The 25,368-nt window shown below is 48.0% G+C and overlaps 2 protein-coding genes across 2 annotated transcripts; one reads left to right on the top strand and one right to left on the bottom strand.

Annotated features, from left to right (window-relative positions):
• The first annotated feature begins 1,086 nt into the window (after window positions 1–1,086).
• LOC115389682 (signal-induced proliferation-associated 1-like protein 2) lies at window positions 1,087–12,144 on the top strand. The gene is made up of 21 exons (XM_030093204.1): window positions 1,087–1,422; window positions 4,640–5,816; window positions 5,940–6,058; window positions 6,161–6,349; window positions 6,442–6,574; window positions 6,879–6,970; window positions 7,080–7,234; window positions 7,315–7,897; window positions 7,994–8,268; window positions 8,377–8,580; window positions 8,794–8,832; window positions 8,952–9,019; window positions 9,196–9,287; window positions 9,372–9,634; window positions 9,735–9,824; window positions 10,724–10,793; window positions 10,865–11,021; window positions 11,099–11,212; window positions 11,431–11,509; window positions 11,581–11,662; window positions 11,741–12,144. The coding sequence occupies exons 2-21, from the start codon at window positions 4,775–4,777 to the stop codon at window positions 11,882–11,884; spliced, it is 3,990 nt and encodes a 1,329-aa protein (XP_029949064.1). The 5' UTR covers window positions 1,087–1,422; window positions 4,640–4,774; the 3' UTR covers window positions 11,885–12,144.
• A 202-nt stretch (window positions 12,145–12,346) lies between these two features.
• On the bottom strand, window positions 12,347–25,298 carry LOC115389694 (reticulon-3-B-like). Its single transcript, XM_030093227.1, has 8 exons — window positions 25,178–25,298; window positions 21,977–22,127; window positions 21,848–21,904; window positions 21,644–21,782; window positions 21,242–21,311; window positions 21,103–21,149; window positions 20,938–20,996; window positions 12,347–12,491 (listed from the first exon to the last, which is right to left on the bottom strand). The coding sequence occupies exons 1-8, from the start codon at window positions 25,254–25,256 to the stop codon at window positions 12,443–12,445; spliced, it is 651 nt and encodes a 216-aa protein (XP_029949087.1). The 5' UTR covers window positions 25,257–25,298; the 3' UTR covers window positions 12,347–12,442.
• Window positions 25,299–25,368: the final 70 nt, after the last annotated feature.

Raw genomic sequence — 25,368 nt, forward strand, 5'->3', positions numbered from 1 at the left:
TATATATATATATATGTATGTATGTATATACACTTTAGTAGAGTTTATATGCACTTTAGTAGAGTTTATATGCAGAAACACAACTTTTTGTTGACTGATACACAAAGTTAAGTGCACAAAGTTTATCCACAGCTACACAAAGATGAGATACGCAAAGATTATTTACAGATGCACAAAGTTTATTTACAGATACACAAAAATTATCCATAGATACACAAAGTTCATATATGCAGAAAAACAGTATTTATGCACACTGCTTTGACAGGAAAACATTATATACTTAGTATAAACGCATTATACAAACAAATTACAAGAAGATGGAATAGTGTCAAAACCTGGGAGGATGCTGAAAATGTCAGATATGATGTGAACCTGATTCACAACAACAGAGAGACATCAACCAAACACACATTAAGGGATCAGACAGCTCGTTAACATTAACGAGCTCCTTCAGCCATCAGGGCCATCATCACATTGCAGTCTGATGACTCATAGATCATCATCGTCATCATCATCATCATCATCATCATCATCTCGAACTCATTCATTCCTCATTTTTGTCAATTTCATGACTCCACCGCAAATAGAAACAGTTTAGAACTACAAAGACACACTAACTACCTACTTCCTGTTTCCTGTTTCCTGTTTCTGGTCCCTGGAGCTGCTGCTCACTCTCATCAGGAACACAGATGAGGTCAGGAGCCCACAGGGGCCTCAGATTAGAGATGCTCTGATTACACACCTGGTTCTGTGTGCGTGTGTGTGTGTGTGTGTGTGTGTGTGTGTGTGTGTGTGTGTGTGTGTGTGTGTGTGTGTGTGTGTGTGTGCGTGCGCGCGCGTGCGCGCTTGTGTGAGAGAGAGAGGAGTGAAGGTTATGATTTGCCTGCAGCAGCAGATTCATCAGAACATTGCACACACACAAATAGACACACACACGCACACACGTACACAAACAGAGTTATGTAAAACAAAAGCATGTATGAGTCGTTGTTTTGCTTTGTTTTTGCCCTTTGATGAAGAAACAAAGAGAAAGAAACAGAGTCGTGACATTTCCACGGTGGCAGCACCTGAAGGCAGCATACTCAAAGATCCGAGCAGCACTTGAAGGCAACACGCACCCGACTGAGCGGAAACAGCTGAAACAGATTGTTTAACAGTCAGGACCCCGAGACCAGGACCCCAAACCAGGATCGAGATCAAGACCCCGAGACCAAGACCCTCGAAGTCAGGGTCCAGAGATTAGGACCTCGAGACTGGAATTCCAACAGAGACCAGGATCCGGAGAACTGGACCCAGAACCCAGGAGTTACTGAGGAGCGGCAGAGAAGTGGGACACAAACAAAAAGTCGACCAGGTCCGGGGAATACCCGGTCTAAAGTCAGAAAACCGGACTGTGGACCGAATCCTGCAAGCTGTAGTGAGGTAAGTTCACTCATTGTGCGGACAGAAGGCAAGAAGAGTCACAGTAGTGCGGTCTGGGTTCTGGTCTGGGTTCTGGTCTGGATGCTGATGTGGGTACTGGGTACTGGTCCGGGCTGTCGTCTGGATTCTGGTATGAAAGCTCTTCTGGTCTGGGTTGTAATCTGGGTTGTTGTCTGGATGCTGTTCTGGATTATTTTCTGGGTTCTGGTACGGGTTCTGGTCTGGGTTGTAGTCTGGGCTCTGCTCTGAGTTGTTTGGGTTTTGGTCTAGGTTCTGGTCCCTGTTGTGATCTTTGTTTTAGTCTGGATCCTGGTGTGGGTTCTGCTCCTAATGCTGGTTCAGGCTCTGATGTAAATGTGGATCTAGGTTCTGGTCTCGGTTCTGGTTTGAATGCTGATCTAAGTTGTATTCTGAATTCTGGTCCTGGTTTGGATTCTGATGTGGGTCCTGTTCCTGGTTGTTGTCTGGGTTCTGGTCTGAATGCTGATCAAGGTCGTGGTCTGGGTTGTAGCCTGGGCTCTTGAAAAATGCTGTTCTGGTCTGGGTTGCAGTCTGGGTTCTGGTTCAGGTTCTAGTCTAGATCCTGGTGTGGGTTCTGGTCCTAATGCTGGTTTAGGCTCTGCTGTAAATGTGGGACTAGGCTCTGGTCTTGGTTCTGGTTTGAATGCTAGTCTAAGTTGTATTCTGAATTGTGGTCTTGGCTCTAGTCTGGGTTCTGTCCTGAATGCTTCTGGGTTCTAGTCTGGACTCTGATGTGGGTTCTGTTCCTAGCTTTAGTTTGGGTTCTGGTCTGGGTTGCAGTCTAGGTTCAGGTTGTTGTCTAGATCCTGGTGTGGGTTCTGGTCCCAATGCTGGTTCAGGCTGTGGTGCAATAGTTAGACTAGGCTCTGGTCTTGGTTCTGGTTTGAATGCTGGTCTAAGTTGTTTTCTGAATTCTGGTCTTGGTTCTAGTCTGGGTTCTGATGTTGGTTCTGGTCCTAGTTGTAGTCTGGCCTCTGATCTGAATACTGTTCTGGTCTGGGTTGTAGTCTGGGTTCTGGTTCAGGTTGTAGTCTGGGTTCTGCTCTGAATCTAGAAGAATCAGAAGCTGTGAAAGTATCCAGAGTATTGAAGTACTCAGAGTAAAGCAGGTGCTGGTACCGAGTGGGCCGGCGGTTGTTTTCAGGTCAGCAAGTTTGAAAAAATGAAACTGGGTTAAAACACGTAGCTGATGAATGTTTGATGGAGCAGTTTGTTTACATGAGAGCGTGTGTGCGGGTGTGTGTGCGTGTGTGTGTGCGTGTGTGTGTGCGTGTGTGTCCGTGTTCAGTGTTTCTGGTCGTCACAGTTAATGCGAATATAAATATTTCATCCTTCAGAGTTGTATTCTTCAGATCTTAATGTGTTGTTTCCAGGGCGACAGAGGTAAACTGAAGCGTGGTGCGTTCACTGGCTGTAGGTGATGTTGGAAATCACGGGGTCAGACGTCCCTCAGGCCTGCAGGTCCAGCCGCTCGTTGTTCCTCAGGAGGGATCGTGTAATCTGATTACTGTGTGGATGATTGGATTACTTTGAGGTTTTTGGGGGGAAGTGCACTGCGGTGAATCCGAACAGTGTGCAGGTCTGAGATTAATTTTTAATACTCCCATACAGGTCAGAGGCTTTGCAAAGCATGCTGGGAGGGCACGGAGAAGAGCAGCCGGATGGGGGTCAGAGGAGTTTTATTATTCTGGATTAAAATGATGAACGCAGACACAAAAACAAGCACCCATGAAACTGTAGTCTATGAAGGCTGTGTGACCAGCTGGCGAGCTGTGTGGAGTGTGTGTGTGTGATCAGCTCCTGTCCGGCTCCACAGGGTCACCTGTTACAGGTGTGTTTCAGGTCTACAGCATGCACGCTGCAGGCATACATATAACCGTCTGTCATTCACCTCTCACAGGCATTTTACAAGCTTATTACACATTACTTACATCGGTGACATGCTGCGTCTTTCTGACATGTCAGGGTGTACACTCGCCTCTGCCGTGTCAGAGAGTGAGAGATGTTCCATCCATAACCTGTAAACACCAGTTATTATTTCAGATATTTCTGGCGCGCCTCTGCTTCCCTTCCTCCGTGATGCATGTTGGATTGCGGGAATGTTGGATGTGTTCCGTGTCAGAGACGAGTCGCACGTCTCCGCTGTTGGACGCTTGCAGACGTCACGTTTACAGGGACGACGCTTGTTGAGCTGCTGCGGCTCAACGTGTTGAACTGGTCACACCTGGTCGACTGTAGTCTGTGATACACCTGCAAATACACTCACGCCTGTCATGTGACACACACACACACACACACACACACACACACACAGTAAGTTGGTCGCTGCTCATATTTTTCCAACGGCACCGTGACGCCTCCAGCTGTCACTGCTCTACATGACAGCGACAGCTGCAGGAGATATAACACACATACACACACACACACACACACACACACACACACACGCACACATGCACACATGCACACATACTTATACTTACATAAAATAAGTGCATGTATATTAGAAACAATGTTTTTAGTTTGGCGTTATTTGATTGTTTTTACTGCCAGTATTGTTACTATTTCTTTAATTGTTTTCTGTTGTTTTTATTGGTATTGTTGTTACTTTTGCTACTGTTTTTGATTCTGTTAATCTTATTATGTAAGCGATATTATTATTTTGTCTTGTTTGTGTTCTTTTGTCGCCATTTTTTTTACCGTTTATTCTGTTACTGTTTTAGTTCTTTTTGATTGTTTTGTTTGTCTTGTCTCTTTGTTGTGATTTGAGCTATTGTTGCCGTTTTGACTGTGTTTCTTCAGTTCCTGACGTTGTTGGAACAGAAAGCTTTAAAGCAGCTCAGACTGAAGCTTTCTGGTCGATACGGACGTGATCCTTTCAGGGTGATGAGGGTGGAGGTTTGTGTGTGTGGCGTTAGATTCGAGGTAACTCAGGTGTGTCGTCTCGCTCCTCCTCCGTGCAGTGATGCTTGATTCAATTGTTCTGTCTAACAGGTTTGTATTTACGACTCAGACATGACACCTCATGTTCCTCGACTCCTCAGACGGAGGTCATGGCGGTCGGGAGGTGCTGCGTTCTGATTGGCCGATTCGCATTCGCACATGTTCTGACAGAGACTCACAGAAGACATAACATGAAAAAGTGATGAATCAGCTCAAGCAGAGGAGAGATTGATGTCTCGTTTCTGTCTTTCAGGTCTGTACAGATGAAGAGTGCATCCAGTCTTCGACCCGGATCCTGATGGATCTCAGACCTTCGTGATGTCGGCCAGCAGGACGAGCTGACAGATCTTTTCTCAGGACTTTCGTGAGAGTTCATCGGATCAGGACGATGGGGCCTCCTCTGATTCAGGGAGTTCCTGCTGTGCCGAAGATGGGGGTTCGTGCTCGGGTGTCGGACAGGTCCCAGAGGAGAGAAGAGGGGGACGTCCAGCCCCTGCCCAGAAGTGACAGTCTGATCCCCAGATCCCTGAACGGACCGCCCGGTCCCAACGGGCTGCTGGAGACGAGTCTGGACCAGCAGACCGGATCAGAGACCAGACTCCCCGTCTGCGACCGCCGAGGCTCTCCTTCCCCGCCCAGGAGGACTCTGTCCCGGATGAAGAGGAGCAACAGTGAGGTGACGATCAGCAACGCCGGGGACGACGGTGTGGATGCTGCTGCTGTCAACCCAAACACCGGCGCCAGTCTGAGGCGGGCGTACGGCAGCACCTCCACGCTGGACCCCTACGCCGAGGCTCAGGAGCCCAGCGCTCCACCCTCTGAACCTCCACACCCGCACGCCTCCATCCCGATGGCACGAAGGGACCTCATCCAGAAGGGTCTGGACCAGAAGGACGGCCCAGTCTGCAGCACAGACCAAGAACTTATGCTACTGGCCGCCAGCAGGCAGAGCAGCCTGGACGTTCGCTTCTCGGTGACTCCTCACAAATGTTTCTCTCATTACGACGTTCAGAGTGTCCTCCTCGGCATCGGCGGCTCCTCTTTCCCTCACGGTCTGAGGACGGACTCCCGGGCCTCGGCGGCGTCACGCTGCTCGGACTCGTCTGCACAGACTCTGGACAGAGGCGAGGATCTGGACGCCTCGGGCGAGGCAGACGACGGAAAGAGCAGCAGCCTTGTGGTCAGCAATCCGTTCTTCTGCAATGAGATCGGAGGGGAGGCCGAGAGGACTCTGGGTCTGACCCGGGTCCAGACTGCCGGCTGCAGCGGCGGCGAGGCGCCGCTGGCAGGCCGACGCACCAACGCAGGCGTGTCAATTCTGGAGGGCTGCAGAGAGACGCAAGCCTTCCCCCCAAACGTCATGAACAACTGTGGCATCGAGTACGTGGACCGTGGAGCCAGTTACTACCTGAAATACTTCTACAGCAAAGGTGAGGCTTAGTCAGCTGAAGTGTAGAATATTACATCAGCAATAACTAATTAAGGTGTTTGATTACACCTCATCCATGTGTGACCTCTGACCTGTGATCTCTGACCTCCCCTCTTCCCTTCAGATCACCACAATTATTTTGGTTTTGATGAGAGCTTTGGTCCCGTGTCTCTGAGCGTCCGGCGAGAGAAACTTGACAATGGGACACAATACAACTACCGGATCATCCTGAGAACCAGCCAGGTGAGAAGACTGCTCCAGTCCGCTTCAGTCCAGCCTGCTGGTCTCCCTCTAACTCTGCTTCTCCTCGGTCTTGATGAACCATGCCTCTGGGTCTTTCTGCAGGTCTTCACACTGAGAGGATCCATCTTGGAGGACTCGATTCCCTCTTCATCCAAGCACGGGACAAGTCGAGGTCTTCCACTGAAGGACGTTCTGGAGTTTATGGTTCCCGAACTCAAAGTTGAGAGTCTGAGGCGGGCCAGCAGTTCTCCACGAGTTCCTGAGCTGCTGCTACAGCTGGACCAGCAGGAGGTGAGCTGACCACAGAGGCAACCACACATCCCTCCGATCTCCACAGACACGTCAAAGTCAGATCTAATTTTCCTTCATTTTTCCATCTCCAGCTCAGCTTCCAGTTCAGCGTCGATGTTCTGTGCTGTCGGACCGCTGAGGACCAGATCGGAGGTCCTGCTCTGGAACAATTCCTCAACCTGCTGGCCCACAAAGTCCCACTGGAGGGTTTCGCCAACTACCAGGGTAAGTTGAACCCTATTCACAGCCAAAACCACACCTTCATTCTGAGTCTCACTTCAACCCATTGGATTGATTCAGAAAAAGAAACCAGATCGTGATTTTGATACTAACCTAGAACTAGTAACACATCTTCAGTCCAACCAAGAATCACATTTCTATTTGCATGGAAAAAAAATAAAAAATCCTGATTCTTATTTCCTGCAGAACCATTTCCATGTTCTCATGAAGAGCCTGGTCCTGGTCTTCCAGCTGTTGATTGTAGATGATGTCCCAGGTAAACATGTGGTTGTTCTTTGCCCGTCAACAGGAAGTCATTCAGTTTATACAAAGTTTCGGGATTTCGACCTGAAGTTTGTCGCTTCTGCACTTCAACCCAGAACTGTCAACGATACACAGCAGGTACCGTTGCTTCTGCTGCCAGCACTGCTGCGAACGTTTAATTTTAAAATGCCATGGTTTTGGGGTTGCTGCTGTCACTACTTAATTAATGACGCCCATTGTTTTCCAGCTGCTGCATGATGGCCACATCAGGAACGTCGTCACCGTCGTCTTCCAGGAGCCTGAAGATCCCCCCTTTGATCCACAAATCATCCACTCACATCTCCACCGCGTCTTCATCGTCGTCAGAGTCCACCGACCCTGCAGCCAGCACACCTGCTACAGGTGAGACTTTACAGCCGCAGCGGCTGGAACCTGTGAGCGTGTTGTGTGTCCAGCTGTTGACGTGTTGGTGTCTCGTGTAGTGTTGCTGTGTCCAGGTGCAGAGGCGTCCCCTCGTTCGGCCCGCTGATCCCCTCGGGTTGGATGTTTCCCGCCTCGCCCGCTTTCCGAGACTTCCTGTTGACAAAGATCATCAATGCTCAACACGCTGTAAGCAGATCGGACACTTTTGTTGCCATGGCGACGTGCAGCAGGAAGCGGCGCCTGGAGGAGCTGGTGGGGAACTTTAGCACGTCGATGCCAGTGGAGTCCTCGTCCTCCACCAGGTTCAGCTTCAATCCTTTCGGCGGGAAGAAGAAGGAGCGCAGCGCACGGTGCACGTACGCCCACCTGCAGAGCGCCGGTGCACTCACCTGGGGCGTCACGGTCCCGGACTTCGGCCGCTCTGCCGCCGTCACCTGCAGGCTCGCCATCTCCAGTGAGCTGGTGGCGCTGATACAGGAGGACAGCAGGCAGGTGGTGTTCAGCTGCCTCTGCAGAGACGTGATCGGTTGGAGCTCTGCAGACAGAGACGTCAAACTCTTCTACCAACACGGGAACTGCCTGGTGTTTTCAGCACAGGGGGGACGCTGGGAGGACGTCCATGAGATCACCTACAGACTGCAGGTGAGGCATTTTCATTGGTCCAGCCACCCTGATAATCTGAGAGTGGGAGGAGTTTTAACTTTAGCTTGGGATATTTTGTGATTTTCCTGCCCCCAGCTGGTCACCAGCGGCGCTGCGGCGGTGGAAATGACTCTGAGGAGGAACCTCGAGGGGCAACTCGGATTCCACGTGAACTTTGAAGGCATCGTGGCGGATGTGGAGGCGCGCGGCTGCGCCTGGGAGGCGGGGCTTCGTCCGGGCTGCCGTTTGGTGGAGATCTGCTCGGTCGCCCTGGTGACGCTGTCTCACGAACAGATGATCGAGCTCCTGAGGAGGTCGGCGATGGTCAGTGTGGTCGTCATCCCGGCACGCGGAGACGGCACGCCACGCAGGTCACTGATGCTCATCCTTCTGTTCACTCACTTGCTCACTCGCCCGCTCACTCACTCACTCTCTCACTCTCTCACTCACTCACTGTCTTTTATCTGTTTTGCTTACAGGAGTTTTTCGGAAACGTTTCGTGTCCCGATGTTCTCAGATGCCACATACGGTTCCCTCCAAGTGGCCCCACCCACCTGGCACCATGTGGCTGTGGCCCCGCCCACATCCAGAGTGCCATCCAATCAGAGTGCAGGCTCTGCTCCTGAGCAGCAGCTGAGTGCACTCAATCTGAGGTCCATGTTCAGTGTGACAGAAGGAGCCGGGTGAGCGCTGCTTCTTCTCTTCTTCCATTGAAAGCAGGTGGTGGCTCACCGCACCGCCCTGTGGTGAAATGTGGAATTACACCGCTGACTCGGCTGCAGTTCGCTTGGCTATCATACCTCCGTCAACTTCATTCAAACCAGTTTTTGGACTGTGTGAAGAATCGTGTATAAATGCCTTATTTTTCTCCCTTCTTATTTTTTTTTTCTCTGCAGCCCGTCGACTTCCATTGAACCCCAACTGATCCACAGAAGGTAAAGTGATTGCTATTACGATTACTCATAGTTGATGCTATAAAAATGATTTGAAGCACTATTTTTTTCCCCTGCACAGAGTAATCTGATTACCTGACTCTTTTAATCTTGGCCCTCAGAGCTCCTGATTGGCCGATCAGCTATGATGAGTCCACGCTGGAGAGGAGCAGGAGGTGGAAGTCTGATGGTGAGTCTTTGATAGAAAAATTAAAGCTGCTCACACATAGTTCAGCATCACCGATTAAAGTACAGTATGAAATTAATTTGTGTAAAGTCCCGGGTCCCAACAGTAAAATGTAGATAATCAATAAATATGGATACAAACAGAATTTTTTCCTGAAATGTCCTTTTAATTTCCTCCAGAGAACAAGTACCATCATCAGCCTGCTGCAGTGATGAAAGTCCTGAGGCAGTTTGAGCTTTCTGACTCTGAGAGCAGCGTCAGGCAGCACAGAGTGAGTCCAGTCGGACGGAGAATCCTCTGACCAGAGCGTCCACAGACCTCTGATCTCTGCCTCTGTCTCCGGCTTCGTCTGTAGGTTTCCGGGAAAAGTTGCTCCAGTTATTCCAACAGCAACACGTTGTCCAGCAGCGGCAGTGAGACACACCCCACCCGCCACACGGGGGTGTCATTGGACAGCGGCATAGACTCCGCCCTCTGCGCGTCCTCAGCCCCGCCCCCAGTTCCATCGGGGACACTGGTTTTGAGAGATGTGTGGAGGGAAGGGCAGCCTGGGGGAATCGAGCCCAAAGCCCCTCCCTGTCACCCGATGGAGCGGAGTGAGAGCTGCTGTCTGTTCAGGTGAGATGGACGTCAGACAGGGTCAAAGTTCAGATTCACAGTACGGGTCTGCATAGTACGAGTACAGTTCAGCTGATGTGACTCTCACACTCTGTTGCAGAGACTCCCCTGAGGCATCCTTCACCCCCACCAGAGGCTCCACCCAGGAGAAGCTCCTCCCACTGGAGGAAAGGAGCCTGGAAGTCAACAGGTGAGCATAAAACCTGCAGAGACAACAGAGAGTTGGAGCACATACGCTCTGCCTCCCCTTCTACCTGAAGAAAAGCCAGGAACCTCCAGTAAGCCAGTATTCTGAGATGAGGTGTTCTGCTGGGACGAGCAGCCCTTTAAGATTGGTTTAAGAAAGGTTTTACCACAAAAACGAGTCTAGTTAGTCTCAAAGCGCGACACGGACACTCCTATGAAACAGCTGCGCAAAATAAACACGTGAATTCTCCAGAAAGATTGTGAAACAAAGTGGAATGCATTGAAAAAGATTCGTGTTTTTAGGGTTGAAGCCAGCTGTTTCCAACTCATTTCACTTCAGTCAGAAACTAGAGGAGGTCAGACCAATGAAATGATGAACAAAACATCCATAAATCCAGTTGCTTAGTGCAAATATATAGAATACATGCATGGAAATATATTCTCTTCAAAATAAGTGCAATTCTGGCATTGTGAAATACAGTGAAATATCTCTTTTAATCCTGCTGCCACTAAAAGGCAGCAATGACTCAGCTGGAGGAACAGTCAACCCACAGCCCGGACTGCCCCCTCTGGTTTCCCGGCTTTGACAGGGACGATCACAGTGACAGAAAACATGAAGGAAACGTTCCTCCTGTCAGAGGCGCACAGCTTCGGAGGGGGTGGAACGTTCGGGAAACATGTTTTTTGTCTTCTCTACAGATTACATTTTTCTTCTCAGCGTCAAAATCACCCGATCCTCTGTAAAGCCATTTGGAGTGGAAGTAGATTCATACTTCATTATAATGAAATATATCTTTTCAAGGGTTCAGAAATACTTATGCAGCAGGAATTTCTCTGTATGTATATTGGAGATATTATTGTTAAATTCATTAAAGTATAATCGGAATTTTTTTTTTTTTTCAGACTGAGCCGCTGTTCAATCAGAGAAGAGTGTGTGAAGTTGATGCAGTTTGATGCCAGTTTGGGGACAAAGGTGAGTCTGTACATTGAGGCAGATTAATAACGGTGATGTCATCGGTGTGTGACAGCTGATTGGTCTTTCAGTCGTCCGTCCTGCCCTCGTCTCCATGGAGATCCCTGACCCGCAGCCTGTCGGAGGACAGTCTGTACCGGACCTTGTCCCGCACCGGCTCCCGGACGTCGCTGCTGTCCGACCTGCTGACGCCGAGCGACGCCGGAGCCCCGCCCACTCTGCGCAGGAGTGAGACTCCGACAGTGACAGCGTGCCGCCGAATTTACCCAACATGCTCACCTGTGCTCACCTGTCTCGCTCCACAGACAAACTCCATCATTCTGAAAGCTCATTGGCTGAGCGGGGACGGACGTCCCTTTCCCGAGGGTCGGCTCAGTTCCTCTGGAAACAGCTGAGAGACGTCACTCAAACCTTCAGGGGTGAGGAGAACCCAGCGAGAACCCGACTTCCTTACTGCTGCTCATATTGCTAACTGGCTGTTTGTTTGTAAAGGTTGTTGTTCGTACGTTTATTCTCTTTTATTTGTTACTTCTGGTTTATTTTTTGGTGTTTCGTGTGTGTCTGTTATTATTATTTTTGTGTATTATTTCATCTGTTTCATTGCTGTTTTGTAAATGTGTTTTTTGTCTGTTTGCAGCTGCGGGTTTGTTCTCGGAGCTCCGGCGGCTCTCTCACGCCGCAGCGGCGGCATCGGAGAGCTCCGCCCTGCAGGACAGGTGAGGAACCACCTGGCAGTGTCTTGTTGGGTGACCTGTGACGCCGTTGTGACATGACCTCTCCCCCTCAGCAACGCCGCGGCGCCCTCGCTCTCGGGTAAAGTCGTCCAGCTGGAGGAGGTCCTGCAGCGGCTGCAGTTCGACCTGCTGCAGGTAACGCGCCTGAGCACGACGTCAACACGGCTGAGCGCGTCGCGCCGTCACACTGACCTGTGTCCGCGGTGCCTTCAGGAGCAGCAGGACAAGGCGGCGCTGCAGCAGCAGGTCCAGAGTCTCCGTCAGGACAACCTGCGCCTGCAGGAGGAGAGTCAGACCACCGCCGAGCAGATCCGCAGGTTCGCACACTGGATGCTGCACCGAGGGGCGTCGCCATAGCAACACGCACCACTTCCACCAATGAGGGAGCACCACGGCACATGGCAGGCGCTCAGGCGGTCTCAGGTTTTTGACTGGTGAAAACAACCAATCAGAGCCCAGAGGACGCCGTGAGACCGGATCATGTTTGATTTTAAACTGAAGTTTTTATTGTGTGATTCAGAAGCTGTCTGTTGGCATAGAGAAATGTTTTATCACAAAAACACAAAAACATCCCGTTTTATTTAAAAACAAACCTGTTTTAACCCGCTTGACCTACAATAAAGCATTTTCTTATGAACACTACTTTTTTTTTTTAATGGTATCCTGTGTGTTTGTTAATTGTGACCTGCAAGAAGTGCCATCTCACACACACACACACACCTGCAGCAACAGAGAGATTATCCGGGATCGGTGCTGAAGGAGTTAGCTTTGGAGCTAGAATGGACTTTAGAGCGGTAATTGAAGGTATGCAGAGAACTTTCTTTGTTTCGTATCTGATTTTATTCAAATCTTTCAGAATCAGCAGGTTGGATGTTACAAATGGACCAATCAGAAGAGGGGGAGGGGCCTCAGGTGTCATTCAGTCTTGGTTCTTTTCACAGCTCCAGGTAACCGGTCCTGGAGCCTGAAACAGACGGACAGCGCCATCAGATGGTACAGCTGCATCTCCATGGAAACCATTCACCTGCTGTGCTTACAAACAAGAACAAGATCAGTGATGGCAAGTAACGAAGTACAAATATTTAGTTACTGTACTTAAGTAAAAATTTCAGGTACTTTTTACTTTTAGAAGTATTTATTTTTCTGACAACTTTTTACTTTTACTCCCTACATTTTGAATCCGAATATTGGCACTTTCTACTCCTTACATTTTCCCAAAAAGCTCGTTACTTCTTTGAATAGCACGCCCCCCCCCCCCCCCCCCCCCCCCGCGACACACACACACACACACACACACACACACACACACACACACACACACACACACACACACACACGGCGCTCCAGCTGAGCGTCAAAAAAGACACAAACAGCCGTGGTGCTTTTAGCGGTGAAACACGGTCCATTACTCATTTTTTGCCTTATTGAACTCGGCCGAATTATCAGAAAAATCACGGGGAAAAGGCTGGTATGAGGCACAAATTGAAATAAGGAGCGCATATATGGCAAAAATGAAAGTGAAACTTAAATCGCGTGTTTTGCCGGCTCGACGTTTCTGCCCGCTGGGCAATCTTCAGGCGCTGAAAACACGCAAAATAAAGTACATTTCCCTTCAACACACAATTTGGCTTAATAAAGGTAAGTATGAGGCACAATTCGGCGTGATTGAATTGATTTATTATTTTGGGGGGGGGGATCTTGGTAAAGACCTGGTATTTAAAGTTGTTATAAATCATATTTGATGACCGAATTTTTGCACAAAAAAAAAAAAAAAAAAAAATCCCTGTCCCGGCGAGGGGCAGGATGCTCATTAGAGAGTACTTTTGAATTCATTATTGTATTTTGCGAGTAATGTGATTAGTCATGATTAATCGTAGAAAAATTATGCGATTAATCGCGATTAAGACATTTAATCATTGCCCAGCACTAATTTATTTATTTAATTATTTATTTTTTGCTGTGGCGAAAACTGGTTTCAGGGTACCACTAAAACTTTGAAAGACACGCATGACATGGCTGCCTTCTCGGGTTGCCAACTGTCCCGTATTAGGGAGGTCCGGCTGAGTCAAAAGAGGCGTGTCCCGTACAGGACGTTGTTTGGCCGCACGAGTAAAGGCAAAACGCATTTTTTTATCTCTGTGTGTTCTGAAGGCTACGGAGCCCCGGACATGACATAGCATGTAATTCGAGGGCCGAGCCACTAGGGGCGCTAAAACCAGAGCAGTAGCGCACCAAGCGGAGTGAAGAAGAAACTCACTGTAGAGCTGCTCCGTTTGGGTCAGAAGAAGAAGAATACTGACAGCGTCGCTGTGTGGAGTTTGATCCGGTTTCTCTGTCTGTTCGTTCAAGTTCAAGTTTTTATTTTTATCTCTTGGTCTGCCGCTTGTGTGTGCGTTCATAGACATGTAAGTTTGTGCCGTTTCCATATCGGGTATGTTTTATTTCATTGATTTGTGTCTGCTGCTGCAGACTGTGGTGTGTTTTCAGTTTAGATTCTGCACCTTGTTGGTTTTTTGGTTCAGAAGGTTTTTCAGTTTTGATCTTGCACTTTTTTAGTTGAAAATAAAAAAAGAACATGTTGAAGTCCAGAAGAAACAGCAGCTGTTTAATATTATTTTGCACATTTAGCAATAAATATAGAATAGAATAGAATAGAATAGAATAGAATAGAATAGAAGACTTTATAAATCTCACAGTGGAGAAATCTCCAGGTGTATAGGCTCATAGAACCCACAGCGGGGTGCAAAAGTAATGAATGGTGCAATAATTAACAAATAATAGTGCAAATCATACTAGGACTGATAATAGAAGCCTAAAGACAATGAAGATCTAACTGTATGTCCAACCTGAATCTTAAACATATGACAGGAAATATCTAATATATACAATATATACAATACAATACAATATGCAATATATAATCATACAGTATGATATATAATATGTACAATATGTTTTAGCAGCGTGAATGGATACAGCAGAGTGAATGGATGAGAAAATGAATTTCTTAAAGGGGGGGTGCAGGATACTATAATGTCCAGGATTATTGCACATATTCTACACAGTAGAATTGTACAGTCTGACAGCGGTGGGGATGAGAGACCTGTGGTAGCTCCTTCCTGCACTGAGGGTCTCAGTCGCCACTGAAGGAGCTGCTGAGCTCCTCTACCGTCCGGTGCAGTGGCTGAGAGCTGTTGTCTATGATGATGAATGATACTTGAATGATAACTGTCTCACTGTGTGCCTCAAATGATCATGCGTGATCATGGCCAATGCATCTGATCATGAGTTATTACGATCTTGTTACTGTAGGTGTAATGCAGTAGCCTAATGTGTTTTTAATAGTCTATAATAGGTGTAACTGTGGCAAAATGCTGTTATATATGCATTTTTGACCCCCCCTAAAACCCAATTTTTTTCAGCTGCCCGCGAGAGGCGTCCCTTATTTCAATCTCTGGGAGTTGGCAACCCTACTGCCTTCCCGCCAGTCAGTCACATTTATGCTAGTTTACATTTTACGCTTGAACAATTCTGTGGCCCGCATTGGCACGAATCGAGTCGCAAACAGTCGCAAACCACTCATAAAGTGGTGTGAAGTGTGTGTAAACCCGTCGTGACTGCGTGTCATGTCGGGACGAGAATTTTGAAATGTTCAAAATTTTGGGCACGACAAAATATCGCGACCGTGCCGTGAACTATGCACCAACTGTCCATGAACGCCTCGTGAACTCGCCAGGACAATGCGGGAGGATGCGTGCCAGTCGTGGCATTATGCCACGCACTGCAACGAATAGTTCACGAACAGCCCAAGCCGAATTGCGCAACCACGTCGTGCCAATTCGGGAAGCACGTCAACTATGAGCAAACTATGCCTGAATGCATCGTGCCAGTCCGTGACACTGACGGGCGCGCATTCGTGCACATTCCTGAACTATTCCTGAACTGGTCGTGATTAGTGCGGGAGCCTGCCAGTTCGGTGGCTCCAGATTTGCATGCCTTGCCACGACAACATCGTGGCAAGAAGTCGTGCAAGTGTAAATGGATGGAATGATGGAATGAGTGGAGTCTGGTGTGGTCCTGCTTGGTTGGAACGAAAACCTGCAGCCACTCGGCCCTTTCTGCCACGAGTTTGACACCCCTAATGTAGAGAGAAGGGGCTCTCGAGTGTGTGTTGTGTAACTCAGGTTAAAAATATGTTAAAAAAAAAAAAAAGTTCATTGTGAATTAAAAGAGAGCTCTTTGAATTAATTATATTATTTTTGTTAAAAAGAAAGCTGTTTGAATTACACAGTAAATCATTGCATTTTATGTTAATCTTATTTCATTTTGATAAAAAAAAAACAAATTAAAGCAAATACATTAATGTATAAATATGTACAGTGTTGCATTTATGTAGGCTACTATTAAAAAAAAGTTGAAGAGTTTGTCACGCCCTGTGCCCCTGCGGCCATGTGGGGGCGCTCGGGTCCTGATTTTGTGTTTGTCTGCCCTCATGTTCTCCTGCCTGGTCACCTGCCTGCTTCTCGTGAAGACTGTGAAGTGCTTTGCCAACAACAAGCCGTGGATAACATCTGAAGTGAAGACAATTCTAAACACAAAGAAGAGGGTGTTTGGGAGGAAAAATAGTGAGAGGATGAAGGAGGTGCAGAGAGAAGTGAAATCCTGCTTGAAGGAGGCTAAGGAGGCTTACAACAAGAAGCTTGAGAGGAAGCTGAGTGATAACAACATGCGGGAGGTCTGGAATGGTATGAAAACCATTACAGGCTGCAGCAGTAAGAACAATGCTGGCTGTATGGACATACAGAGAGCTGAGGAGCTGAACACCTTTTTTAACCGCTTCAGTTCCCCACCAACCACCTGCTCACTCTTACAGCCTTCCTCAAGCCATCCTGATCATCACCATCCTGCTTCTCCTCTATGTGCATCTCTCTCACCCTCGCTCTCGAACACCACTCCCACCTCAACTCTCATCACTACGGTCCAGGTGACAACTGAGCTGCGACGTCTCCATCCAAGGAAGGCCCCGGGTCCGGACCAGGTCTGCCCGAGGCTCTTGAGGACCTGTGCTGCTGAGTTGGGGGAACCTCTACAGCAGGTCTATAACCTGAGTCTGCAGCAGGGGAGAGTTCCTTCTGTGTGGAAAACTTCCTGCATCGTTCCAGTTCCCAAGAAAAATCATCTGTGGGAGCTGAGTGACTGCAGGCCGGTCGCACTCAAGTCGCACGTTATGAAGACACTGGAGCGACTGGTCCTGCGGATTATACACCCTCAAGTGCTGGGAGGACTGGACCCCCTCCAGTTCGCTTATCAGGAGAAGGTGGGAGTGGAGGATGCCGTCCTCTACCTCCTACACCGTGCCCTCACATACCTGGATGTTGGGGGGTTCATGGTAAGGATGCTATTCTTCGACTTCTCTAGTGCTTTCAATACCATCCATCCCAGCCTTCTCCAGGAGAAGCTGAACATCATGGCTGTGGACCCCCACCTCGTGACCTGGATTTTGGATTATCTGACTAACAGACCACAGTTTGTCCGAATGGGGGGCTGCAGGTCCTCAACACTGACCTGCAGCATTGGAGCACCTCAAGGCACAGTGTTGTCGCCACTCCTCTTCACTCTTTACACCTCTGACTTCCAGTATAACTCAGATACATGCCACATGCAGAAGTTCTCTGATGACACTGCTATTGTGGTGTGTATTAGGGAGGGTGAGGAGGGGGAGTACAGGGGCCTGGTGAAGGACTCTGTGGAGTGGTCCCAGCACAACAAGCTCCAGTTGAACACCTCTAAAACAAAGGAGCTGGTGCTGGATTTCCGCCAGGCGCCCCCTGCTCTACAGCCCATCAACATCAGTGGATCTGAGGTGGAGGTGGTCTCCACCTACAAGTATCTGGGGCTGCAGCTGGACAACAGTCTGAGTTGGGCAGCAAACATGGATGCTGTGTACAAGAAGGTGCAGAGCAGGATGTATTTCTTGAGAAGGCTGGCGTCCTTTAGAGTCTGTTCTGAGCTACTGTACATGTTCTAACAGTCTATTATATCGAGTGTTCTTTTTTATGCTGTTGTGTGCTGGGGGGGCAACGCCAAGAAAAGGGACACCCTAAAGGCCTCAGTATGCTCCCCCGTCGCCGCCATGGCGTTCCTACGCCGGCAACCCTACGCCGCTACTGAACATATCTTGCTTCTCCGTCAAGGGAACACCCTCCTCTGCCAAGCCGCTAGCAGTCACAACAACAATGCGGCTTCCGTAGCTCCGGCTTTACCTAGACATAGATCTGTAGTCATAGATTTCTAGACGTACGTATCTAGACACGCGTGCATTTACCGAACATATATCTGCATATATGACATATCTGGCGACACCGGGCTGTGGTGGAGGAGAGGCTGAGCGGACCGTGATGAAATACTGGTGAAACTAATAATGAACTTTTGGATGATTAAAGCCGTTTTCGGAGCGGCTATACACATAGCCCCGTCTGCTAACAGTGCTAACACTGCTAAAAGTATAGGGATGTGCGCCGCTCAATTTTAGATCTAAATTTTTCCTGAAGCACTGTTCGGATCAGAAAAGCATTCCGTGTGAGTTCTACTTTATTCTATAAACAACGCGAAAGCGGACCAATCACAGCCCTCGACGTTCACGTCACCACGCGTCGCCTCGACGCGAAGTCACTTTTTTCGGGAGGCGCACATCAAGCCCCGGCGACGGGGGAGTATACTGAGGCCTTAAGGCTGAACAGGCTCATAAGGAAAGCTGGCTCTGTGGTTGGACTCGGCCTGGACTCTGTGGAAAAGGTGGTGGAGCAGAGGACGCTCACTAAGATCAGGGTGATCATGTCCAATCAGAGCCACCCCCTAAATCCTGTGGTCTCTGGGCAAAGGAAGTAGCACTTGACTATTTAATGTTGGATTTATGTATTTATTTATTTGTTTATTTATTATGGCTGTTGCTTTTTGTCTTTTTAACTGTACTTTTTAACTTTATTTCTATTTCTGGATTTATGAATGTGAGCAACAGACTACACAATTTCCTTTGGGATTAATGAAGTATTTATCTATCCATCTATCTATCTATTTATCTATCTATCTGTCTATCTGTCTATCTATCTATCTATCTATCTTGTTCTCCTGTCTGGTCTCCTGTCTCGTTAACTCCCTAATGTGCTGCACCTATCCTGCCCTCTTTATAAGCCCCGCTCTCCTGGTGTGTTGTCCCTGCCTGCACCTCAAGCTCTGCATGCCTTGTGTTCCGGTATCCTGTGCTCGTGGCAATAAAAGACCTTTTGAACTCCGCCTGGCTGCCTGCGCGTGGGTCCTTCCACCTTGGATCGTGACAGAAGGAGCCGACCATCTCTGGACCCAGCAGGCAGTAAGTCTTCAGCCTGTCGGTGGCGGTGCTCCACCCGCCCCGGATTGTCTGCCTCTGGCCCCCGCCAGCGAAAAAAGCTCGCCCCCGGATCATGTACCGGCGAAGCTGCCCGTCCTGTTCCTGTTTGCTGCCGTGGTGCAGTTCTGTTCCCCTGTTCCAGTTCCCGTTTCTGCTAGGTGCAGTTCCGTCCCGTCCCTTTGCCCCCGTCCGAGTCTGGTTTCTGCTCCCGTCCCGTCTGCCCCCCTCCTCTGCCCGAGAGGGTTGCCTCGTTGTGCGCCACATTAGGAGGTGGGTACTGTCACCCCCTGTGCCTCTGCGGCCATGTGGGGGCGCTCTGGTCTTGATTTTGTGTTTGTCTGCCCTCCTGGTCTCCTGTCTGGTCTCCTGTCTCGTTAACTCCCTAATGTGCTGCACCTGTCCTGTCCTCCTTATAAGCCCCGCTCTCCTGGTGTGTCAAAAGACCTTTTGAACTCCACCTGGCTGCCTTTGCGTGGGTCCTTCCACCTTGCATCGTGACAGTTAGGTCTATGAGCATGATTTTTGACACTACAGTTTAGAAACCAGGTCCATCTAAGTTTCATAAGTCAATATTGATACAACGTAGAAATGGTTTCTAACTTTGTAGTGAAGCGGGCAATAAAAATACTTTTTACTTTTCATAATACTTTTGAGTACATTTCAGGGCCTGGACTTTTTAGTTTTACTTGAGTGGACCAGTACTTTCATGTTTACTGAAGTAATTTTTTACACAGATACTTTTACTTCCACTCAAGTAAAGAATTGGTACTTTTGCCACCTCTGCTTAATCTCCCCCCCCTCCCCCCTCCCCCCTCCCCACACACAACCCCGACTGTGCCCTCGCCACTCGTCCCATTTGGGGAAAATGGAATCCCCTTTTTTCCTTTCACTGCTTCTTGCTCTTTCTGCTGTTTCCTTGCATTGCTAGTATTTCTGGATATGCTCATTTTTGTATTTGGGGATTCGGGTTCACCCCCTTTCAATTAAAACACCAAATAATTATACAAACTGCAAGACACTGCCGATTTCCCGGGGAGCTCCACTCCGTGCGTGTCTCACAACATGGTGTCTCCAGAAGTCAATCAGACTTCATTTGGATGACATTTTGGATCTTATCCTGCGGCAAAGCTTTGCACATTCATATGATACTGATGCCGCTACTACTGCTGTGACTATAGCTACCCCAAATGCTACTACTGCCCCTACTACTGCTGCGACTGCAGCAATTCCTACTACTACTGCTGCTGATGCAACTGTTATCACTCCCACTACTGCCGCCACTGCAACTGCTGTGGCTACTACTGCTGTTGCTGCTGACCCCGCTGCCATTACTGCATTGGTTGTCCATGTTGTTGCAATGTCTGTTTCCGTTTCGGCAACTTTTGTTTCGACCACTTCTGTTTCGACCATATCCGGTTCGGCCACTTCTGTTTTGACCATATCCGTTTCATCCACTCCTGTTTTGACCACTTCCGTTTCGGTCACTTCCATTTCATCCACTCCTGTTTTGACCACTTCCGATCCAGTCACTTCTATTTCATCCACTCCTGTTTTGACCATATCCGCTTCGGCCACTTCAGTTTTGACCACTTCCGCTTTGGTCACTTCCGTTTCGGCCACTCCTGTTTTGACCACTTCCGTTTCGGCCACTCCTGTTTTGACCACTTCCGTTTCGGCCACTTCAGTTTTAACCACTTGCTTAGCAACCATGCTGCTGCTGGTCAGTGCAGGCCGAGCCTGTCGAATGATTCTAGTAGAATAGCTTTTCATAGTTTATTCTCACACACACACACACCTCTGATTTTGAATTTTATACACCGTGTAAATAAACTGTTATAAATTCCCTGTTGGTTTTGTGTTTGATGTTGTCAATTGTTTAGTCGGGCATCCCAACTGAACAGCTATGGGGTCCCAGCAGGACGGGAGTGTGGGAGGAGCTTATCTGGTGCCACTGCCAATTGTTCAGCACATAGTGAATGCATTCATGAATAGAGTGAGTTCATATAGGTTCAATGTGACTCACTTCTGAACGGTTTCCTCCAGTTTGGATCGAAGCAGCGCCACCTGGTGGTCAATCTGAGTCTGAACACACACACACACACACACACACACACACACACACACAGGTTGTCTCATCTGATTAAAAACTGTTTCACCAAAAGTTTATATGTTAAATGTTCACGTGTACCTTTTTCTTCTGGTAGATCAATGGTGTGGTGAAGGAAATTACATCAGCTGAGAAACACACACACACACACACACACACAGAATTGCTGATTTTCATCATCAAACATTTAGAAACTTAAAGACCTAAAAAATAGACTTACCAATAATCAAAATGGTGACTCCATTAAACACCGCTCCAATATATGTCATCACCCACATGACTGCAGCCAGCTGAAATGTGACAAAAAGCTGAAATCCGACTAAATAAAATGATGAAAAATTACAGAAAAGCAACATTAAACGAAAGTAACAATGCCACAATAAAAAGCTGAAACGTGAAAAAAATGTGAAACATGACATTAACTGAATGTGACTTTAAAAAAAACCCTCTGAGGTGACAACAAAAAGCTGAAACATGATGACAAAAAACAATACCACAACAAAGCAGAAGCTGAAGCATGACAAAAAAAACTGAATAATGACAATGAAAATCTGAAAAATGATAATGAAAACGATGACAATCCAACTGACACTCGCTCAGACGCAGGGGGACGTGAACGGACCTTCAGAGAGTCGACCAGGTCTTCCACCAGCAGCAGCCTGCGGCCCTGACAGGTGAACCAGTTCAGGTGGATCAGAGTCTGATCAGCCAGCTGCCGGATCGACTCTGAGGACACCGAGATGTCCCGCTGCAGCAGAGACCTGGGGGGGGTGCAGAGTGTGAGAGCATGTGTGTGTGTGTGTGTGTGTGTGTTTGTTTGTGTTACCTGAACGGATGACCTTCGTCAGACTTCTGGATGGCCTGGATCACTGACTTGTAAACCCTGCAGACAGGAAGTGGGTGTGTCATCATTGCTCAGGTGTGACTGACCTGTGTGACCCAAAGCTCCTCCCACCTGAAAGTGATGGTGACACAGAGGCAGGCCAGCAGCAGGTAGGACACCACACTGATGACTGACAGTGTCGCCACGGAGACCAGGACCAGCATCGACATGCCGAACGCCGCCGCAGACTTCTTGGGTTCTTTCCATTGGACGAGCTGTAAGGCTGCAGAGCTCCAGTTTGTTAGTCATTGAAGAACACCTGATCGCTCTGTCAGGACGCTAATGCCCATGTTTGGACAGAAACTCGGTGGACGTGGAGGGACAGCTGTGTCCATGAAGGCAGTTTTAAGCATTTTAGGTGGAGGCCAATGTTGGGAGCTTGTGACCTCAGCACTCCCCTTCGAATGATTTCCTGTTTATTCCATTGTTGAATTTTTCGACTGCCTACTTTTCAAACTGTTTGGACATTGTTACTGAAAGTCTAATTATGGCTGAAGTTATGACGATACTTCGAACTGTCTCAAAATTGTTAATATCTGACAAGATATAGATGGGCTCACCGCCACAGACAGCCTGGGTTCTGGAACCCAATCCCTCGAGAAGGGCTGGACAATCCACTTCTCTGGCATTGCCAACAGCAGGCTGGTGTGGGTTTGCTTAAAGCCCCACAGCTCAGCTGCCATGTGTTGGACCAGGGATGAGAATCAGCACCTCTAAATACGAGGCCATGGTTCTTGACCGGAAGAAGGCGTTCTGCCCTCTCTGGGTCAGCGGAGAGACCCTGAACCAAGTGGAGTTCAAGTATCTCGTGGTCTTGTTCATGAGTTGGGGAAAGATGGAGTGTGAGATTGACAGGTAGATCGATGCAGCGTCTGCAGTGATGCGGTCGTTGTATAGGCCTATCATGGTAAAGATGAGCCGAAAGGCAAAGCGCTCAATTTACCGGTCAATCTACGTTCCCACCCTCACCTATGGTCATAACCGAAAGGACAAGATCCCGGATACAAGCGGCTGAAATGAGCTTCCTCTGCAGGGTGGCCGTGCGCTCCCTGTGCGATGCCTCCTGGACGCCTCCCTGGGAAGGTGTTCCGAGTATGTCCCACTGGAAGGAGGCCCCGGGAAAGACCCAAGACTTGTAGAGAGACTGTCTCTCAGCTGACCAGGGAATGCCTCTTGATCCTCCCAGAAGGGCTGGAGGAAGTGTCTGGGGACAGGGAAGTCTGGGCACCTCTGCTTAGACTGCTGCCCTCGCAACCCGGCCCCGGATAAGCGGTAGATTATGGATCATTGGATGGATGCACTCTTAGTTTAATTATGTTCACATAAATAATATAAAAGAATAATTTCCATGTCTGAAACTTCAGCACTTCTTTCTAATTAGAATAACAGAACACTGACATCTAAATTACAAAAGACCAATTCCCATTTGTTTCCCAAAGGTTTATTTCGGAATCACTGAGAATGTCAATCGATTCCCTCTGTTATGCTACTTTTATTTACATCTGTGCTGCACTTTCAAAAACATATTTTCCATCTGTGCGAGGTTTATAGTTTCAGAGGAGGAGCCCCGCCCCCCAACGTGTAATCCTGGTTAAATGCTCACAGATCAGACATCATGTGGATTCGATTAACCAGGCAGAGCTGCATACCACACTGAGCTCTGAGCTCCCAGATGCTGCCAAATGCTGAGCACAGGTGAAGTGCTCCAGTATTTCCTCACTGTGTTCTTCTAAAAGCACCTAAAAAAAATGAGCTCGTTAAGCTAAGTTTAGTGATGATTTATGGTCGGTTTAAATAATTGTTCCCTTTTTTTATTTCTAACATATTTACATGCATATTTAAAATTATAAACGGAAGTTTATTTGTCATCAAGGATTCATTGCAAATCTTGCTGAAATAAAAAGTCTAGTTAAAAATAAACTACAAATTTTAGGCCATATTTGTAATCCTAATACACCCTGGGCTCCTCGTGTTCTCCGGTATGCCCAGCAAAGTGTGTATATTGTGTGTGTATGCTCCTTTCACAGTTCGACTGAGGTCACACACACTCCAACTTTGGACTCCACTAAATATTCTAAAATGCTTTCAAAACACAATTTTCACTCCACATCCATCAAGTGTCTGTCCATATGTGGACATTTTCCTGTCCTGCAGTCTGACTGTCCGTGGGATCAGACACACACTCTGTTGTGAAATAACCTCTGAGTGGCGGATGTTCAGGGCAGATGACCTTCATCAGTCTGGTTATAAATTGAATCAGAAAACGATGTCACTGATGTGGTGAGGAGACAATAATGTGTTAAACAGATTACAGATGGTGATAGTGTGACATGGAAAGTTCTGAATGTTCTTCAGATCTTCAACAGACACATCAATCCCATTTTTATTTTTCTCACATCAGAAAAGCAGCTTTGGTCCAAGTCTTCAACAAATTCCTATAACCAGACAGTGGATGTGTCTGCCTCAGACAGTAGGCCCGTCTCTGCTCTTGTCCTGTTAGATCTCAGTGCTGCTTTTGATACATTTGATCACAACATCCTACTACAGAGACTGGAACATTTCATCAGGATTACAGATAAATAATAAACTGGTTTCAGGCAATTTATGTTAATGATGACTCTTCAGCTCAGACTAAAGCTAATCATGGCGTTCCCCAGGGTTCTGCGTTAGGACCTATACTTTTTACATCATACACGCTTCCTGTATGGAATATTATTAGGAAACACTTAAAATTCCACTGTTATTCAGACGATACACAAATGTGTTCATCTGTGAAACCATGTTTGTGTTCAGGATCCTTATTGTAATCTCCATGCCGATAAATCCTCTGATGACCTGTGACCTCTGAGATGTGCAATAGCTGACGTTGTTTTGGTCTGTGAATAAAAGCCGAAACCCCCAAGAGTGTCAAAATGTTCCTTAATCCTCCTTCAGTCATGCGTTTGTTCCTGAATCTCAGTCAGCTGATCGCTTTAACCAGCAGCCGAACAAAAGAGCTTTGTGTGAATCACTGACTGCCGTCCTCGTTAGCACAACCAGAATCAGCCACGACTGCAACCAGGAGGCTACCTAGCTAGCCAGGTTTCCACGACATCAGATGTTACTGCTAGAAACAAGAGGGAACAACATACAGAGTATATTCAGCCAATCACACATCCCCATCGACGCTTCCTGTTTCCATGACAGCAGGCTGCTGGGTCCACTCAGCCGTCTGCAACTTCTGGCTGCTCAGCCTGAGCTTCAGGTGGACAGCACCTGCAACAGGTGTCCTACCTGAGTGCTGGAGGTCTTTGAGCGAGGAAGAGGAGTTAGAGGACGAAGAGTCAGGGCTGCTGCTGGTGGAATCAGCCATTTTCAGCTTCTTGTCCTGCTGGTTATACTGTCTGACTCTGGTGACCTGCTGCAGCAGCTGGTGGCAATGACATCATCCATGTGGGCGGGGCTTCGACTCAGGGCAGGGCCTA

This window comes from Salarias fasciatus, chromosome 6 (genome assembly GCF_902148845.1).
Source record: "Salarias fasciatus chromosome 6, fSalaFa1.1, whole genome shotgun sequence".
Classification (NCBI taxonomy): Eukaryota; Metazoa; Chordata; class Actinopteri; order Blenniiformes; family Blenniidae; genus Salarias; species Salarias fasciatus.

What these genes read in the sequence shown, in the direction of transcription:
- LOC115389682 (XM_030093204.1), top strand. Translation starts at nt 4,775, where the DNA reads ATGGGGCCTCCTCTGATTCAGGGAGTTCCTGCTGTGCCGAAGATGGGG. An exon ending in GGAGACGGCACGCCACGCAG is followed by an intron (nt 8,269 to 8,376) that starts GTCACTGATGCT and finishes TTTTGCTTACAG; the next exon opens with GAGTTTTTCGGAAACGTTTC. An exon ending in TGCAGTTCGACCTGCTGCAG is followed by an intron (nt 11,663 to 11,740) that starts GTAACGCGCCTG and finishes CGGTGCCTTCAG; the next exon opens with GAGCAGCAGGACAAGGCGGC.
- LOC115389694 (XM_030093227.1), bottom strand. Translation starts at nt 25,256, where the DNA reads ATGGCTGATTCCACCAGCAGCAGCCCTGACTCTTCGTCCTCTAACTCC. An exon ending in TGTGTCACCATCACTTTCAG is followed by an intron (nt 21,905 to 21,976) that starts GTGGGAGGAGCT and finishes TCCTGTCTGCAG; the next exon opens with GGTTTACAAGTCAGTGATCC. An exon ending in CTGGAGGAAACCGTTCAGAA is followed by an intron (nt 12,492 to 20,937) that starts GTGAGTCACATT and finishes CGTCTGTTTCAG; the next exon opens with GCTCCAGGACCGGTTACCTG.